The sequence below is a fragment of the Pinus tabuliformis genome, chromosome Q (genome assembly GCF_031772625.1).
Source record: "Pinus tabuliformis cultivar Carrire ecotype Pingquan chromosome Q, CPIR1, whole genome shotgun sequence".
In the NCBI taxonomy this organism is placed as follows: domain Eukaryota; kingdom Viridiplantae; phylum Streptophyta; class Pinopsida; order Pinales; family Pinaceae; genus Pinus; species Pinus tabuliformis.
In genome coordinates, this window is record NC_142296.1 from 1,141,482,369 (window position 1) to 1,141,500,580 (window position 18,212).

At 30.9% G+C, this 18,212-nt stretch overlaps 1 protein-coding gene across 1 annotated transcript; it reads right to left on the reverse strand.

The window, feature by feature from the left end:
• Positions 1 to 3,695: 3,695 nt before the first annotated feature.
• LOC149223602 (heat shock cognate 70 kDa protein-like) lies at positions 3,696 to 10,758 on the reverse strand. Its single transcript, XM_089385887.1, has 3 exons — positions 10,417 to 10,758; positions 6,865 to 7,317; positions 3,696 to 5,098 (listed from the first exon to the last, which is right to left on the reverse strand). The coding sequence occupies exons 1-3, from the start codon at positions 10,640 to 10,642 to the stop codon at positions 3,846 to 3,848; spliced, it is 1,932 nt and encodes a 643-aa protein (XP_089242013.1). The 5' UTR covers positions 10,643 to 10,758; the 3' UTR covers positions 3,696 to 3,845.
• Between the last annotated feature and the right edge of the window lie 7,454 nt (positions 10,759 to 18,212).

Sequence of the window (18,212 nt, forward strand, 5' to 3'; positions counted from 1 at the left end):
TCCACCAAACCATTCATAGCCTACCTCCATATAAATCCCACATCCGCTATGACAATACGCAATGTGCACATCAACTCAAGCTGAAAGGTCCACATTCTGAGCATCGATGGCGGATATAAATCCCACATCCCCTATGACAATACGCAATGTGCACATCAACTCAAGCTGAAAGGTCCGCATTCTGAGCATCGATGGCGGGGGGATGCAAGGCATCGTCGCGGGGCACACACTGGCGTATCTGGAAGAGATCATGCAGACGAAAATCGGCGACCCCAATACTAGAATTGTGAACTTTTTCGACATCGCAATCAGGACCGGCACCAGAGGTCTCGTGCCCGCTATGCTCTTCACCAATGACGACGACTACCGATCGCTTTTTTGGGCGGAGGAAGTGTGGCGGGTGCTGGCGGAGGAGGCTCAAGCCGGCGTCGGGGAGCATTCTGGCTAAATTTCGGCACAAGGGAAATCGCGCATGTAATAAGGCATTGAATGCTTGATTTTTCCTAGCACCGGTAAAGGCAACATTGTTGAGATTCGTGCCAGTTGTGAAAGACGAAAAATCTCAACAGTATTACCACGAAAAACTCCACTATAAAATGCATATTGGCATAATTACAATTTATACTGGTCTTTCAACTCATTTACATCCAATAACTATACAAAAATTTATTTTGTTAGATTTATTTTCCTTTCATGGCTTTTTATGGTTCCTATCAACCATCTTTCATCAATTGCTATAGAACTATATAATTGATATTGGTCTTTAATTCATTTACATCTAATAACTATACAAAAAAAATATTAATATAATTAATTGCAATTATAATATTGGTAAGGATGTGTAATTTCATATTTAGTTTTGTATTTTATATATATATATATATATATATCATTTATTATTAGCTCACTAAATAAAGGGAAACTTTAATTGTTTTTTTCCTTTATTTATTTTTAAGAAAGCATTTGATTTTTCAATATGCATTTCTAGTCCAGCATTATTTTCCTTCTCTAATTTTGATGTTCATTGAGTTTATGCAGGCTAATCATCTACATCATCTAAATTTAGTTGTTGAGTAATCATAATATCTTTAAAATTAAATTTAATTGTTGAGTAATCATAATATCTTTAAAACTAATGTGTGCCAAAAATATCCAGATAAATTTGAAAAATGAACCCAAACAAACATCTTAAAAATATGTATAATTTTAGTGTCAAAAAATAGTAGATTTAAAAATAAACCCCAACAAACATCTCGACAACATACATGATTTTTTAGTATCAAAATATGGTAATTATAGAGTAGCCCAAAAAACCATACTCTCCTCCAAAACTAAGGACCTCCTGAAGAAAATTCTAATAATCAACCAGGTTGAAAACCCCAATAATAAAGAAATAGGTAGAAAATTTACATATACCTCACAATTCTATTTTCAAATGGGATAAATTCATTGGTACAATTATTTTATTTATAGATATGGAATGATGATTGCTAGTGTCCGTTACAACTAGTTTTGATATATGGACCTGAAAAAATAATTTGATTTGGCACCTAAATTTTTGTAGTGTCAATGAAAGATTAAGAAAATATTATAAATTTTTTAAAATTGGAATTTAATATAAAAATAGTTAGGACATTTTAATAAGAAAGTAATATTGTTTTTTTAATTTAAAAAATAAAAATAAAATATTATAAATTTTTTAAAATTGGAATTTAATATAAAAATAGTTAGGACATTTTAATAAGAAAGTAATATTGTTTTTTTAATTTAAAAAATAAAAATAAAGATATGTACATGGGATTTTGAAACGCCTCTATTTCTCCATATATATGAGATTGAAATTTAATTTAATTGTATAATGAAGTATTATTTTCTAAATTTAAATTTTATTTTTAAAAATATTAAATTCTTAAAAATAAATAAATTTATTTTTAAATTATGAGATGGACATTTAATATAAGAGAGATGTTTGTAATGTAAGTAAGTTTGTCAATATTTATTAAATGTTGAGAAAAATATATATAGTAAAAAAATGTTTTGGTTTCATATTCAAATTAAAACAAACAAATTGTATAATGTGGGATATCATGTAAAATGTAAAACATAAAATCCATATAAATTAAAATAATGATTTTGTATCTATATTTAAATTTAATTAATAAGCACATAAAAACTTAATACTTACAATATAGCAAGATTTTTAACCATGCAAATTTCTCAACCACCACTTTACTTTGTAAATAGGAATTGTTACAATATCATGACTACTATGATATTATTAACTTGTAAATAGGAATTGTTACAATATCATGACATATCAATACGAGATGCCAAAAAGCCATATTTAAATTTAATTAAGAAGCACATAAAAACTTAATACTTACAATATAACAAGATTTTGAATCATGGAGAGGGGGGGAGAAATGGAGTTGAAGGGGAATAGAGGAGGAGGGAAGAACAAAGACATGAGAGACAAAGTTGGAGAGAGGGAGTGACAAGGAGGAGATGAGGAAAGAGAGGAGGGAAGAGAGAGAGAAAGAGAGGAAAGGGAGAGGGGAAGAAGGGAAGAGACAAAGAGAAAGAGATTGGGGGGATAGAGGGAGGTGGGATAGAAAGGGGGGAGAGGAATATAGAGAGGACTTCAGAGAGAGAATGAGAGAGAGTGAGGGAGAAGAGAGAAAAGTTACTTTTAGATGTAAAGTACACATAAGTTATTTGAGTTTTAATGAATCCAAGCCTCAAGTGAAGTAACATGATTTCCACTAGCAAGAGTTGTACAAACACTACATGGACACATCATAATGTTCACACACATGTATAGAGCATATACATGTGGAGAGTTAGGTTTATGATGCTAAGTAATCATGCCAAGAGTGCACAATAGTGTATAATCGACTTCAAAGTTGGAATAAATAACACTTAACTTGATTATCTTTTTTTTAATGTGTTTATGTATTTATGGTAAAACTAAAAACTAACAACCATATTTGTTTATATAAACCAGCATAGATCCATCTTAACTTCATGTCTACCAAGAGCCGAAAGAAAGAAAGAAGAAAGCAATTATTTTTAACATCCATGAAAGTAAAGATAGCAAACCTCTTGAAGTGCAAATCTCCTTTAGAATGCAAAAATATATAAAATCTCTTGAAATGCAAACCTCCTTTAGAGTACAAAAATATTTGATCCCTTTGAAAGCTTGGTAGATCCAGAATTAAGATAGATCTACATTGATTACATCTCAAAAACATAAAATAATTCTAAATAACTAACAAAATTATATAAATTTAACTATCTTTATTTAAATAATTATATAAATTTAATTATCTTTAAATAAAAATCATAAAATAATTCTAAATAACTATCAGAATTATATAAATTTAATTATCTTTATTTAAATAATTATATAAATTTAATTATCTTTAAATAAAAATCATTTAATAATCTTAAGCTTGAAATTTCAGACAGAACTCTTACTATTTAAAGTAAATTCGACTCTGTAAATTGTTTAAAAATAAATTCGCTTAAAAATGTCAAAAATATATTTCACTGGCTTACTACCCGTAAACCAAAACTTTCTTCACAGTAAATAATAAAAAATTACCTACAAATTACTCCATCACAAGTCACAAAGGCAACATTATAAATATATATAATTATTTAAGGTTCTAAATCTATTTGAGCAAAGTTTACAGCATGTAAAACTATGTAATATAACATACAGTCATGTTTACTATATCACTATATCTTGACACAGCAGAGACGTACTGTACTCAGACAACTAGTCATAAACCAGTAATACCCTGGAGCAGAGCATCTCAGATCAACGTTACTTTTGTAAAACCCTAATCAACCTCTTCAACCGTTGGCCCATCAGGGTTGCTGTTATAATTACCAGAATTTCCATAAACCTTAGAGATGATGGGATTACAGAGGCGTTCAAGCTCCTTCAATTTGTCCTCATATTCATCAACCTCTGCAAGCTGATTTTTCTCCATCCAATCTATGGCACCTTGGATGGCCTTCTCAATCTTCCCCTTGTCAGAAGAGCTAAGCTTCTTACCGAACCTCTCATCCTTGACAGTGTTCCTCATGTTATAAGCATAATTCTCCAATGTATTCCTAGCATCAGACCTCTTTTTCACATCCTCATCTTCTTGCTTGTACTTTTCTGCATCTTGCACCATTCTCTCAATCTCTGCCTTGCTCAGTCTACCCTTGTCATTGGTTATGGTGATCTTGTTCTTGATTCCTGCAGTCTTGTCCTCTGCACTGACATTCAGAATCCCATTGGCATCAATATCAAAACAGACATTGATTTGAGGAACCCCTCTTGGTGCAGGAGGGATTCCAGAGAGCACAAACTTGCCAAGAAGATTGTTGTCCTTGGACCGGGCCCTTTCACCTTCATAGACCTGAATCAGAACTGAATTCTGGTTGTCTGCATAAGTAGTAAAAACCTGTTCTTTTTTACATGGAATTGTAGTGTTACGAGGGATTAGAACAGTCATTATTCCTCCTGCAGTCTCCAGCCCTAAACTCAAAGGTGCCACATCCAGCAGCAAAACATCCTGCACTTTCTCATTGGTTTCTCCACTCAGAATTGCAGCCTGTACTGCAGCACCATAGGCAACAGCTTCGTCTGGATTAATGCTCTGGCAAAGCTCCTTCCCATTGAAAAAGTCCTGCAAAAGCTTGTGGACTTTGGGAATTCTTGTGGATCCTCCCACCAGCACCACGTCGCTTATCCTGGATTTATCTATCTTGGCGTCCCTGAGGCATTTCTCAACAGGTTCCATGCATTTCTTGAACAGGTCCATGTTCAGCTCCTCGAATCTGGCTCTGGTCATCTTGGCATAGAAGTCTATTCCATCGTGCAGCGAATCGATTTCTATGGTCGTCTGCGTGGTCGTGGACAGAGTCCTCTTCGCCCTTTCGCACGCCGTCTTGAGGCGCCTCAGTGCCCTGGCGTTGCTGGTGATGTCCTTCCTGTGTCTCCTCTTGAATTCCTGCGCCAAGTGATTCACCATTCTGTTGTCGAAATCCTCTCCGCCCAGATGAGTGTCCCCTGCCGTGGCCTTCACCTCGAACAGCCCGCCTGGCACACGGAAAAACCAGGAAAATTTTAGGGGTCAAATCTAAAAAGTTTAGAGCTAAATTTATTTAATCGGTTTTGTTTAAAAAAATTACGAAAAAATAATAATCGGTTTTGTTTAAAAAAATTACGAAAAAATAATAATAATAATTTAGTGAAAATTTAAGCAGTTTATATATGAATAATTATTTAACATGGCCAAGAATTTAGCAATTTTAATAATCAAATATATATTAATATCAATTTGTTGGCATTGACTTTTTAGGGAGGGGAATGTTAGAAGGTTGGGTTAGCTAATCATCAATTTCAATAGAAAAATGATTGAATTGCAAAAAGCTAAAAAGAGGGTTCTAATGGACTCATAGACTATTTTTAGCCTCGTGGACCTTAAAATATCATTTCATATTTTTAATTAAATGTTTATCACATTTTATATTTATGGCTTTTTAAGCTTCTTTTATATGTTGATGATCTTGTATTGATTTATAAATCCTCTCATGGATTGCAAATGCACCTATATGCCCTTGAGCCATTTTGTAGAGCAGTTGGGATGCAAGTCAATACTAGCAAGACCAAAATAATGATTTTCTCTAATAAAAAGAAGCAGAGTGAGCATATGTTCTTTTTAAAAGCAACATTCTTAAAGAAGTATATGAGTACAAGTACCTCAGGATTGATTTCATCAACAAACTTAATTACATTCTTAAAGAAGTAAATGAGTATAAGTACCTCAGGATTGATTTCATCAACAAACTTAATTGGGAGCACTGCAGGAGGGTGGAAAACATTATATGCTCTTCAAACCAGATGTAGAGAGGCAAAGTTATGGGATTGGAAAACGATTAAAGTGTTTTTTGGACTCTAGTTTCTCCACTGATGCTATATGGGTGTGAATTGTCCAGTGATTGTATATGGGTGTGGGTGTGAATTGTCCAGTGATTCTATATGGGTGTGAATTGTGTGCTAGCAACACCCCCTCTCAAAATGGAAACAAATTGAGAAAATCCAAAAACTTTTGATCATGAGCAAATTCAAAATAAAAAGTTTTGTACCTTATGAGATAATGTTGAGTGAAACAGGAGCAACTCTTATCGAAGCAATTGCTATGGTGCAGCTCAGAAGAGAACTAAAAACATTGAGCAATAACTAAAAAAATTGAGCAAATGGGAGTCCGTAGATGGCCTAATGTTATTTTCAATTAAGACATGAGTGAAAGAAAGAAAGCATGGATGAAACAAAACTACACATGGATGCAAAAATGGAATATCTACCTCAATGCATGTCCCACAAATAGCAAAGAGTTAAAGAATTTTGTTAGGGAGAAGTTTTGTAAACTGGGATGAAGAAAAGAGTTGGGTAGAAAGAAGAAGTACTACATTGAGAAATTCAACCATACTTGTGATCTACAAGAAAAAGAGTTCGAGGACAAAGGCTCTTAATTGAGCTTAAAAACCAACTAGCATCAACTTCTGTGTGAAGCACGATGGTGTAAAAAGCCTAAAGAAGTTCGGGAAGAACGAGTGTGTATATTTTGCAACTCTAGGATAGTGGAATTGGAAAAACATTTTGCAAGTCTAGTTTATTGGAAGTGGAAAAACATTTCATTTTGGAATGTGATGCAGTCAAAAGCATCAAAGAAAATTATGAAAATATATTAGCATCGGTTTCTTGACATTATCTTTTCTGTAAACATTAAAATATCATTACATTTAATACAAATACCCTCTAATACTCGCTTAATATTTAAACCTTTCAAAAAAAATCCATACCTGCCACGGCCAAGATCGATACGTCGAAAGTTCCCCCGCCCAGATCGAATATCAGTATGTTCTTTTCTCTGAAGGACCCCCCTGTGTTGTTCTTATCGTCCAGCCCGTACGCTATTGCCGCCGCCGTTGGTTCGTTGATGATTCTCATCACGTTTAGTCCAGCAATGGCTCCCGCGTCCTTCGTGGCCTGTCTCTGAGAATCGTTGAAGTATGCGGGAACTGTCACGACTGCGTCCTTCACTGTTCTTCCCATGTAAGTTTCCGCGGTTTCCTTCATCTTGGTTAACACCATGGACGAAATCTCTTCTGGGGCGAATTTCTTTTGTTCTCCTTTATATTCCACTACGATGAAGGGTTTATCGCCTTGTCCAGCAACCACCTTGAATGGCCACATTTTCATGTCTGCCTGCACGATTGCATCGCTGAACTTCCTGCCGATCAACCGCTTTGCATCTGTTCAGTCATTAACATAATTATGAGTGTACAGTAGAACCACCATAACCCAGTGCAAGCAAATATCTCTAGTCTCGGATGTTCATCTTTTCAAAAGAAGTAATCAATACATTTTGTATGTCCTCGGCGAATGTAGAAAATAGGATGCATTTTAATAGAAATTGTCTTAAAGAAATAATACTTGGCGTTTAAAATAAATAATTTAGAATTTGTTTTTGATTTAAGTAGACATTAACCTTGAATTTTATTAACTTTGAATTCTATTTTTCACATAATATTTTATTTCGAACTAACAAATATAGTTCATTATCCAGAAAGAAAGCTAAATACAAAAAAAATACTTTATAATATTAATAATGAATTACTACCATATTAATAATAAATTACTACCTTTATAGACTTAAAATAATGAATTCCTAATTAATATTTATAATTTAATTGTAATATAATTTATTAAAATTTAATGAATCTTTATTAAAAATAAAATTTCTATAATTTATTAAAAAATATTTTATACTATAAACAATAATTTTACTTATAATAAAAATATTAATCTATATTAATTGAAATATTAACATGTTTGAGATTTTTAAAGTTTTTATAAACTTTAAAGATTCTTAATAATTTTAGTAAATGTTAATAATTGTCATTATTAATTTTACATTTATTTATTTATATATATTAATTTTAAAATTATTAAATATTAAAAAATTTAATAAATATGGAAAGTTTTATTAAATATTTTAAGTTATAGTAGTTAAATTAAAAAAATAAATAAATAAATCAGATATGATATTTTCATATGTGATAATTGTTATTTAGAGAAAGTTTCTTCATAGAATCCACATCTATAATAAGTTTAATTAATATTATAGTATAAAAAAAAGTTTACTATACATTTGAGAATAATTGTAATTCGTCACATTCAAAAAAAACTATATTTATTTTATGTTTACAAATCTTGAGCATCTTAAAAACAATTAAAAAAAAGATGTTAAAGTGAATTAAAAGCTTATAAAAACAAAAATAAAAATATTCAATAAATACATGTATGTGTAGAGTTAATAAGGAAAATTAAAAATTGAGTTGGAAATTAAAAATAGAAATTATCTATATATAATTTTTTAATGATATATTGAAATTTGAATTTTATATTATTGTATTGGTGAAAATAATTGAAGCCTTAGTAATCAAGTAAAAAAAGGTTTCTCTTTGAGACTCTGGTCAACCCTGTTATTTATACATTTAGAGTAAAAAAAGGTTCCTCTTTGAGACTCTCGTGAACCTTGTTATCTTATACGGATGTGAAGTTTGGGGGTACAATATATCTAGGGAGTCGTGGAGAAAGATTGAGATGATCCAAAAGCAATTCATAGGCTATAACATCAAGATCAAGGGAAATATTTCATATCCTATCCGTTTGATCAACGCTGGCATGTCCCCCATTGAAAGTGCGGCTATTTTTAGATATTTGATGTATAAGAAGAAGCTTCACAATATGGAATCTAGGAGGCTCCCAAAAATTGCTTCTAACTTTAGTCAAAACCCCCACCAACTGGTAGCATTGGGATGCTCAGACTTCACTCAACTTTTGGGGGATTAAGGAGGAAATCATCATGGGAAACAAGAATAGTATCAAAGATACTATTACCTCCAGTTTTAAAGACAAGACGTGGGATGCTAGAGGGTAAAAGGAAGCTAAGGTACCATAAGGAGGTGATCAACCCCACTCTTGATAACCAGAATTATCTCTTTATGTTGACTAGCACTAAGAAGAAAATGAACATCGCTAGGATTAGAACTAACTCTCGTGAGTTTCAGAGTGAATCTGCCTGATAGTCTATTCCCAAGACTCCCTAGGGACGATAGAATCTCTCATATTTGTGATACTAAGAAAGTGGGAGATGAAAAGGACTTCCTTCATATTTGTGATACTAAGAAGGTGGAAGATGAAAAGGACTTCCTTTTAAACTGTCCAACTCTTACCCACATCCGTTCTCAATTCCCTATCATGAGCCACATCTCCAATCTTATTGACTTATTAAGTAAGCTCAACTATAGTGATCTTGGAATGCTTCTTTTCGTGCTCCTTGATCACAGAAACAAGATCTCTTTTCTTGAAGTCCACATTGGTCTTAGTGGAAGTTAATCATTATCATCATCATATATATAGATATATATATATTCCTCCTATTTAACTTTTTCAATTAAATTTTTTTTTATCATTTAAATCAAATTTATTAGTTAATTATTTAATTCATTAATAATTTATTTCCATTCTTTAATATATTTCTAAGTCTCATTTATTAAAAAATAATTTTTAACACCATTCTCTATTTATAAAGGTTTAGCACTCTTCATATCTTCAGTAAACTTCAAGCCGTTAAAAATGGGTGAAAGGTTCACCCTTAACGTAAGACAAACACATGATTGACACATCCATAAATCATCATCAATACCTACTTGACTACTTCACTATTAAAATATTAATTATACACTTTCTAAATTTGTCACTGAATAAGAAATAAATAAAAAATGTATGAAAAATCTTAATCTGGAAAAAATATCTATCATAATAATCAATCTAATTAACCACCTAGTTTTATAATAAATAAATAAATTTTTAAAATAAATAAAAATTAAAAATTAAAATTTGAAATTTTTCCAAAAAAACAATCCTAATAAATAAATTTTAAAATAAATAAATAATAATAATTTCAAATTTTTTTTAAATCCTAAAATAACTTCCATCATTAACTCCTTAATTTCCCTAAAATAATTCAGATCCATAACTCTTATAAAATTTAAACATAAAAACCATGATGATGTGATGATATTGAAAAACTGGGATGATGTGAGTATATGAAAAAGCTAAGAAAATATATTAATAATATAAACAAAATAATAAATTTGTTTTAATCTGAGCTAATTTGAAGCACCAAAAAGTTAAGATTTCAATGCTTTTTGGCTCCTTCAATCTGCCAGTAGTTGGCTTTTGCTATAGCTCTAACGAAACACAGATGATATCTTCAAACAGAAGACTGTAACAGGGAGATCACGATATCTTCAAACGGAAGAGTGTAATAGGGAGATGGTTACCGTAGACTGTATTTGTGGGATTCATGGCGGCTTGATTTTTGGCGGCCTCGCCAATGAGGCGTTCAGTGTCAGTGAAAGCAACATAGGAAGGAGTGGTGCGATTGCCCTGATCGTTTGCGATGATCTCCACTCGATCATGTTGCCATACAGCTACGCAGCTGTACGTGGTTCCCAGATCGATTCCGATCGCCTGCGCCTGCTTCGACTTGGGCTTGTTCGACACCATCTTGATTTCTTAAATCAACCTGTCTCACTTCTATCTATCAACAAAATAAAACAAAAATCACAATACTAACTAAATTATCACTACCTACGGCTGCACATTGAAGATGAGTGCAGTGAGCATCTGGGTTTTTCCGAGAGCTCTGTGGGCATTTTATACGTAAACTGAGAACCAGAATCGTATGCCCATCTCCGCGTGACAAAAAAAGGTTGAATGATTGAAATATTAAAGCAAAAGCCATATTCCACCGCCACTCTGCCCAAAATAAAATTCCGAACTGACTCTCCATTTCCAAACGCAGCGTACATTTGCCCAAGCGAATCAACACTTCTAGCAACTTTAAACATGCGAGTTACTTTTGAGATGCGGCGAGTTACTTTTGAGATGCGGTAACAACCACCAGTGGATGCTTTTCACGTGGGATGTGCTGTGCTAGATTTAAAGTTACTTTTCAAAAAAAATGGAAAACTTTTTAGGTTTAGAAGAGATTTTTGGGCATAAATCACCAGAGCTTTAGTTTGTGAACGCTTTTCAAACCAGTCAATATGATGGATCACAGAAGCCTCAATTCAATAAACTTTTTATACTTTATAGCTTTATTTTTATTGTTTAATTAAATTGAAAAAACACTGCTCACTTTAATGGATAGTGTCTAATTAAGAATATCCAATATTTATTTGGAAAAAAATTCACTAGAATTATTTCAGCGATAGCTCTTATATTCACAAAGTTCCTTTGTCTTTCCTTTAAAAAACACGTTGAATGATCAGATGGAAAAGAATAAAAAATTATTATCATTATTTATATATTATTAATAAAAATTATTATTTCAAATTTTAAATTTCTAAAACCATTTTCATGGTACTGTAAATCTGTGTTTTTATATTTACTATAGACATTTAGAACCGACAACTATGGTTCCTCAATAGTAAGTATAATAAAAGCTTTTGCAGCACAAAAATTATTATAATCAGTAAATATTATTATAGTTTATATGCTGTTTTTATATTTACTATAGACATTTAGAACCAGCAACTATGGTTCCTCAATAGTAAGTATAATAAATGCTTTTGCAGCACAAAAATTATTATAATATTATTATAGTTTATATGCTTTTGTAGCACAAAAATTACTATAATGAGTAATTGTTATTATAATTTATATGCTTTTGCAACACAAAAATTATTATAATCATTAAATATTATTATAGTATATGTTTTTAATTTTTTCACAGAGTTAAATAGGAAGGGATGTGATGTAGTTTGTTATGGTTCCTCAATAGTAAGTATAATAAATGCTTTTGCAGCACAAAAATTATTATAATATTATTATAGTTTATATGCTTTTGTAGCACAAAAATTACTATAATGAGTAATTGTTATTATAATTTATATGCTTTTGCAACACAAAAATTATTATAATCATTAAATATTATTATAGTATATGTTTTCACAGAGTTAAATAGGAAGGGATGTGATGTAGTTTGTTATTTTGTTTTTTATTTTTTCCTAACATTAGATTATTTGATTTTTTCACTAATATAAATACATTAAATATTTTTAAATATTATTATGGTTTATATGTTATTGATTTTTCCATACAATTAAATACATTGAAGGGATGTAGTTGTTTTTTATTAGAATTATTTTATTTTATTTTTAATATATAGGAATATATCTCTCTATTTCTAGGTTAATTTATGGGTTCCTCATGTACAGTTTATATGGGAAGTAAGGTAGATTTACCTTGTAACTAAATAGTCTATAAAGACTTTATGGTAGGGAAATTACTAATTGAAATTTAATTATATAATATTTGATAGGATTATATATTTTATTATTTAAATTATATTTTTTATTACATAAATAAATATGGTATTTAAAAGTTGTTTGGAATGTTTTAATTGTAATATGGGGTAAAACATAAAACAACTAAATTATACTTTAAATTTATATTGTCAATTTTAAATGAGATATAATCATCATTTATCGAAGAAAAAAATTCTCCAAGAAAATGTTTTTTAGTTTTTTAAATATTTATTTCTTAAAAAATAAATATTTTTTGAAATTAATTAATTATATAATATGATAAAATTTATAGTTATGATCTATATATTATTGACAAATATAAATCAAAATAATTAAGTATGAAGGCTTCCCCCTCTTTGATGTTGCTATCATTTTTTATTTTCATGTTTTATTAGTGTGATAAGTGAAGCTTTTAGCAATAAGAACCTTGGTTTACAAATTGTTTTTTTATTAATAGGGATTATATTATGTATTTATAGTTGATTTTATGTGTGAGTGTACCACTAGGAAAAAGTCCCCTTGCTCCATGGTTAGCATGGAGATGTACATGGCCTTGTTATTTTCCATGTAATATGGTGATATACTTATGCTTGTGACATGATTGCTAGTGCTGGCATTTATGTTCGCATTATTAGAATTGTTATATGAGTTGCTTTGGAGATGTCATGCCTACATATATATTATAATCGTCGAGCATCATTAAGCTTAAGGAGAATGGTCATGGTAGTTGACCACACAAAATTCACTATATAAGCAATAACTTAGCCCATCTATTTATATTAAAGGTTTTAAAATAAATAAAATTAGACTCAATGTACTTCTTAGAATTAAGGCTTGGTAAGGGGATTTTTTATAATACACCTATGGATATAGTCATTCACGGGTATAGGGATTTGAGAGGTAGGGAAGTTCTAACATACACAATGAGGATTCAAAAGGAAGAGGAATCTAAAGCATATGAACCAACTAGGTGACAGGGATTAGAAGCGAAAGGAATCCCTAGCATGAACATCCTAACACATGTACAAAGGAGATAAATTCCTAGCATATGTAACATAGATGATGCAAATTTAAGAGAACCAACTACAAAAGGAAGATACACTAACACACAAGTAGAGAAGTTAAAGAATATTGGTAGAATTACCACTTTAACATGATATAATTATGGTATAAAATCAAGTCTTCATTAATGAGTTCATTAACCATAAATAGAGAACAAATAGATTAACTTTGACCTTGAGAGAGAAAATATTTCTATGAAACCAAATTTTATGGGTTAAGGAACTTGTAAACTATGGCTTTGTATAATATATATTTTGGTTGAATAAAATAGAATATACCTTATATATATATATATATATATATATATATATATATATATATATATATATATATATATATATATATATATATAGTGTATTGATTTATCACTTGAGATTGGGATAGCATGACTTAAAGTAGATGCTAAGAAAAGATGACAATAATTGGGACCAACATCCTAGGGCTAGAAATAAAAGGATATGAAAAATTTCACAAGAAAATGAGTACTTGTGATATATAGTGAAAATAGGGTTTTTTTTTTTTATTGGAAAGATTTATTAGGGGGAGCCTCACCAAATATTTATGGGACCCATGAAAGAAATTAGCGGTACTCTTTCTTATCCCGTGAATGAACGTGTTATATCCTTAGGTAACAAATTTATTAAGTGAACGCCCATGTGATTAAAAGTTTGTGTATTACTTCATGACCTAAAGTTTTCATTTAATTGGCTTAAACCTCTTTGAATAGGCACTTGGACCATAATACATACTTAAGGGTTCCAAAAAATGAGTGGAATAGGGGGTAGAACAAACCTTCCCAAGAGATGTTACCATGGATAAGTGTTTGAGGAGACACTAATGAGGTTATTCATACCCCTCCTTCCCAAGGATATAAGCATTTACTCATGTTTGTAGTAAGGTCGTGTTGCTTTGATGAATTACTCTTAAGAGTCTAGTTACCCATTTGATTGTATTCCTATTAATGAATTAGGATTATGTTATTGACTTAGGAGCTCATTCTTCAGAGTAAATTTGTGTTTGTGTATTTATGGAACTACTAAGAAGCGTCACCCTATTGATTTTATCAACTGAGAGTGAGTCAAGTAGTCCTTAATTGTCTTGGATTCTTGATGTCACCTTATTGACCTAGGTTTCATTATCCACCCTATTAAGAGGGTTGGTAAATTGATTCTTTCATGAGTAATTTTGTGGGGAACTATAGATATAGATATATGATACATGCGGTTAACCTACTACAAAAGAAATGGTGGTGTTTGGCCCAGTCTTTTATGCCTATTTTTCCTTATCCTAAACTCTTATATGGATTATTAAACCCATTTTACACTTCATTTTCTCTATTTTATCTTAATTTTGGCTTAAAAACATATCAAAAAGGTATTTAAATCATTTCTTTTCCAGTTGTGAGTATTTAGCAAAATATGTGCATTAAAAAGTTAATTTTACTAGAATTACAGGAAAGTAGGGTTTTGGTTATCACTCATTTATTGGACTACGTGCAAGCCACCTAAGAAAAATATCCCTAATTTCCATCGATAAATAATTTCCTATTGGTTTTCAAAAATTCGTTCCACGTGTTCCTGGTTAATGCACAGTGGACTCTGCCAGTTTTCAAGAAAAAACCCTGTTTTAGGCATTAAAACTCATAATTGTTTTGGAATTGATGGGATTTTACTTAATTTTTAGCACTCCAAGGATGGAATTCAACCTAATTATTTGTATAAAATGACCATTAGGTAATTGGGTATATTTTTTGTGGTATTTTAGTTTCAAACTTTGAAGTATATATTCTCAAACATGTGAAGACATTAAGGGAGTTTTTTTCCAAATTTTAGCTTTGAAGCTTTTTTCTTGAATTTCAACTCTGAAGAGTTTTATTGTAGTTTTGAACTTGCTTTATTTATCAATATATGCAGCCTCATTGAGTTTTCCTAGCTTAGAGTACTTGAGTATGCATAGTTTGGAGCTTGGAGGGCCCTAGTTCTTCATGCTTTGCACAATTGTTCCATATGTATATTTGTTGTAGATACTTTGTTGGTATAATATATTTGTTTTCTTCATTTTATTATGTAATTTATTTTATGTTCATATCAGTTAATATTTTTTTTTCATAGACTAATCATTATACTCTTTCATGTTATATGCTTACTAGTTGTTAACTAATGTGTAATTCAATTACTCATTGCTTTATTTCAAATGTTAGAAGATTAGTTTTTTGTAGCATTTAGTTTCATTTCCTAAATATTTCATTTACTTTTAACACTTATAATTGAACTTGATGATGGGAGTAAGAATTATGAGACATTGGAGTACTATTTCAAGTTGTTAAGTCACTTCAGGAAGTAAGCTAAAGACATTGCAACATGATTTTATACATGTGAGATAGTAAAGGATACTTGATCAATCAAGTAGTTCCAAGTGAGTCATTTTCCTTGATTTTGCTTTCAAAATTGTTTGATTAAAACTTCTTATTCAACCAACAACCAACATTTGTGAATGGAACATCGTTGTGTGGGCCTTTTAAAGACTCATACTTCACCTCACAACTTGATATTCTGCCAATGTAAGTTTGAGTAGTCTAGGTTTATAAGATTAGTTACTTTCTATTGTTTGGATTGATAAATTGTAGTTTTGTTTCATGCTTTCTTTATTTTATCAGTTCATATCTTAGATCCCAATTTAAAATTTGCTTTCTAGTTAAACCCTAGAAACCCTAGTTTAGAATTTCTTTGAATAGATAGCCTAAGTGGTTTTCCATTTGATTAATGTGACATTAGAAATACACTTAGTTCCTCATATAAAATGGTTTTCTTCTAAGCTTATGAACTCTCAAATTGATTAAAATATTATGTCCTAATTTATGTTAATAGATTAGACTGACATTTTTAGTGTTGTTACTAGGGAAACATGTTAAGAGTTAGATTTAGATCTACAAGAATTTGTTGATTTTTTGCATTTATTTCCAATACAAACATTTAAGACAAGGAGGAGTGAAAGCAGTAAGATGAGAGGTAATAACTTGTGCATTCACTTTAGTGATTTTTTTTTGGAAACATAATCCTTGGGGTTATGTAAATTTGGCACATTTACTTAAGTGGGAGGCGAAAATCCTCAAGTGAAAGCTAACAGTCATGAGAAGCCCAAGAGACCTCTTAGAGTATGAAACTAAGTGTTACAAAAATGTGTATTAATATGTATATTTTATTAATAATATGTGTCTCACATTTGTCCTAAAATGTGCTCTATTTTCATGAGTTCCAACAATTGTATCAGAGCACAGTGTAACTCCTTTCTATCATCCACTTAGTGTTTAGCTTGTAGCTCTGTTGAATTTTATCCCTCTCTCTGCATGTAATATTCATTATTCTTGCTTAAGTGTTTCATATCATGGTTGTCCATAGTCACTTCTATTGGCTTGAGCACTTATGTCAATCTCATGCTCTATGTATTATCCCATGAAATAATGTTCAAATTGTGTGTTAGGGATGAGAAAAGTTTTACTCATTATTGTCCCTTCAACATTTAGTAAACCTAGTTGTGGTGTTTGATTCTAAAGTATCCAATCACCTATGTAATTTCCATTGGAGGGTAGATTTATTTGTTGTTTATGTTTATAAGAGTTTCAAGTTGTAGCTACTTGACATATATATATATATATATATATATATATATATATATATATATATATATATATATATATGTATACATATATAGATATATATATATATATATATACATATATATACATATATATATGTATATATATATATATGTATATATATATATATATATGTATATATATATATATACATATATATATGTATATATATGTATATATATATATGTATATATATATATATATATATATATATATGTGTGTGTGTGTGTGTGTATGTATATGTATATATATATATACATCATTCACCGATGCACTAATCCGAATTTAAATAGGAACACAACAAATTACAGATATAACCATAAATACAAAGATGCAGCAAAAATAATGCTTCATTTCATTCATGTAAAATTCTGAAATATTCTTACAAACAGAAATGGAAATAAACTAGCTAGGGTGATGGTAGCTTATCTCTGAGAAGAGATGTGGGGGCTACAAGCCTCTGAACTTTGTTACAATGAGGCTCAAAGGCCTATTTATTATTTAGAAACAATGGAAAACCCTAAACATCCAAAAACCTAACCCTAGGGGATGAAGCGCCAAACTATGGGCCCCTTTTTGGGTAAATTGGTACATCAACTTCCCGGGGTCGTAACTTTGGCATATGATCTCTATTTGATGCGCACAATACCTCATTAGAAAGATCTATCAACTACAACTTTGGGAAAAGCAACATCAATCCATGGACCCATGTTGCTCCCAGTTTTCCAAAAAAACGTTGCTTAGGGCCTCAAAACGACTCTGAAAGTTGAGGACCCGAAAAACTACTAAAAATAGTAAATTGTGCTACAATTAAGGAAACTAAAAAGCTGAAAGAGACAATTGTAGGGTTCCAAGTGGGACAGGTGGGTGGCCACCAACATCCACCCGGATCATTCCTCCCCCCTTAAGAAGCAATGGTCCCCATTGCATTGAGTTCCTCCATGAGACGAGGAAACTTCTGTTGAACTTGGTCCCTAGTGAGCTGTTCTGCAACCTTTGATGTGTCTAGTAATGGTGGCTAGCATGGTCGAGGGCGGTCCACATTGAA

Coding starts and splice junctions, on each gene's coding strand:
- LOC149223602 (XM_089385887.1), bottom strand. CDS start 10,642: ATGGTGTCGAACAAGCCCAAGTCGAAGCAGGCGCAGGCGATCGGAATC. Junction 7,318..10,416: donor TCCCACAAATACAGTCTACG/GTAACCATCTCC, acceptor ATGACTGAACAG/ATGCAAAGCGGTTGATCGGC. Junction 5,099..6,864: donor ATCGATCTTGGCCGTGGCAG/GTATGGATTTTT, acceptor TCCGTGTGCCAG/GCGGGCTGTTCGAGGTGAAG.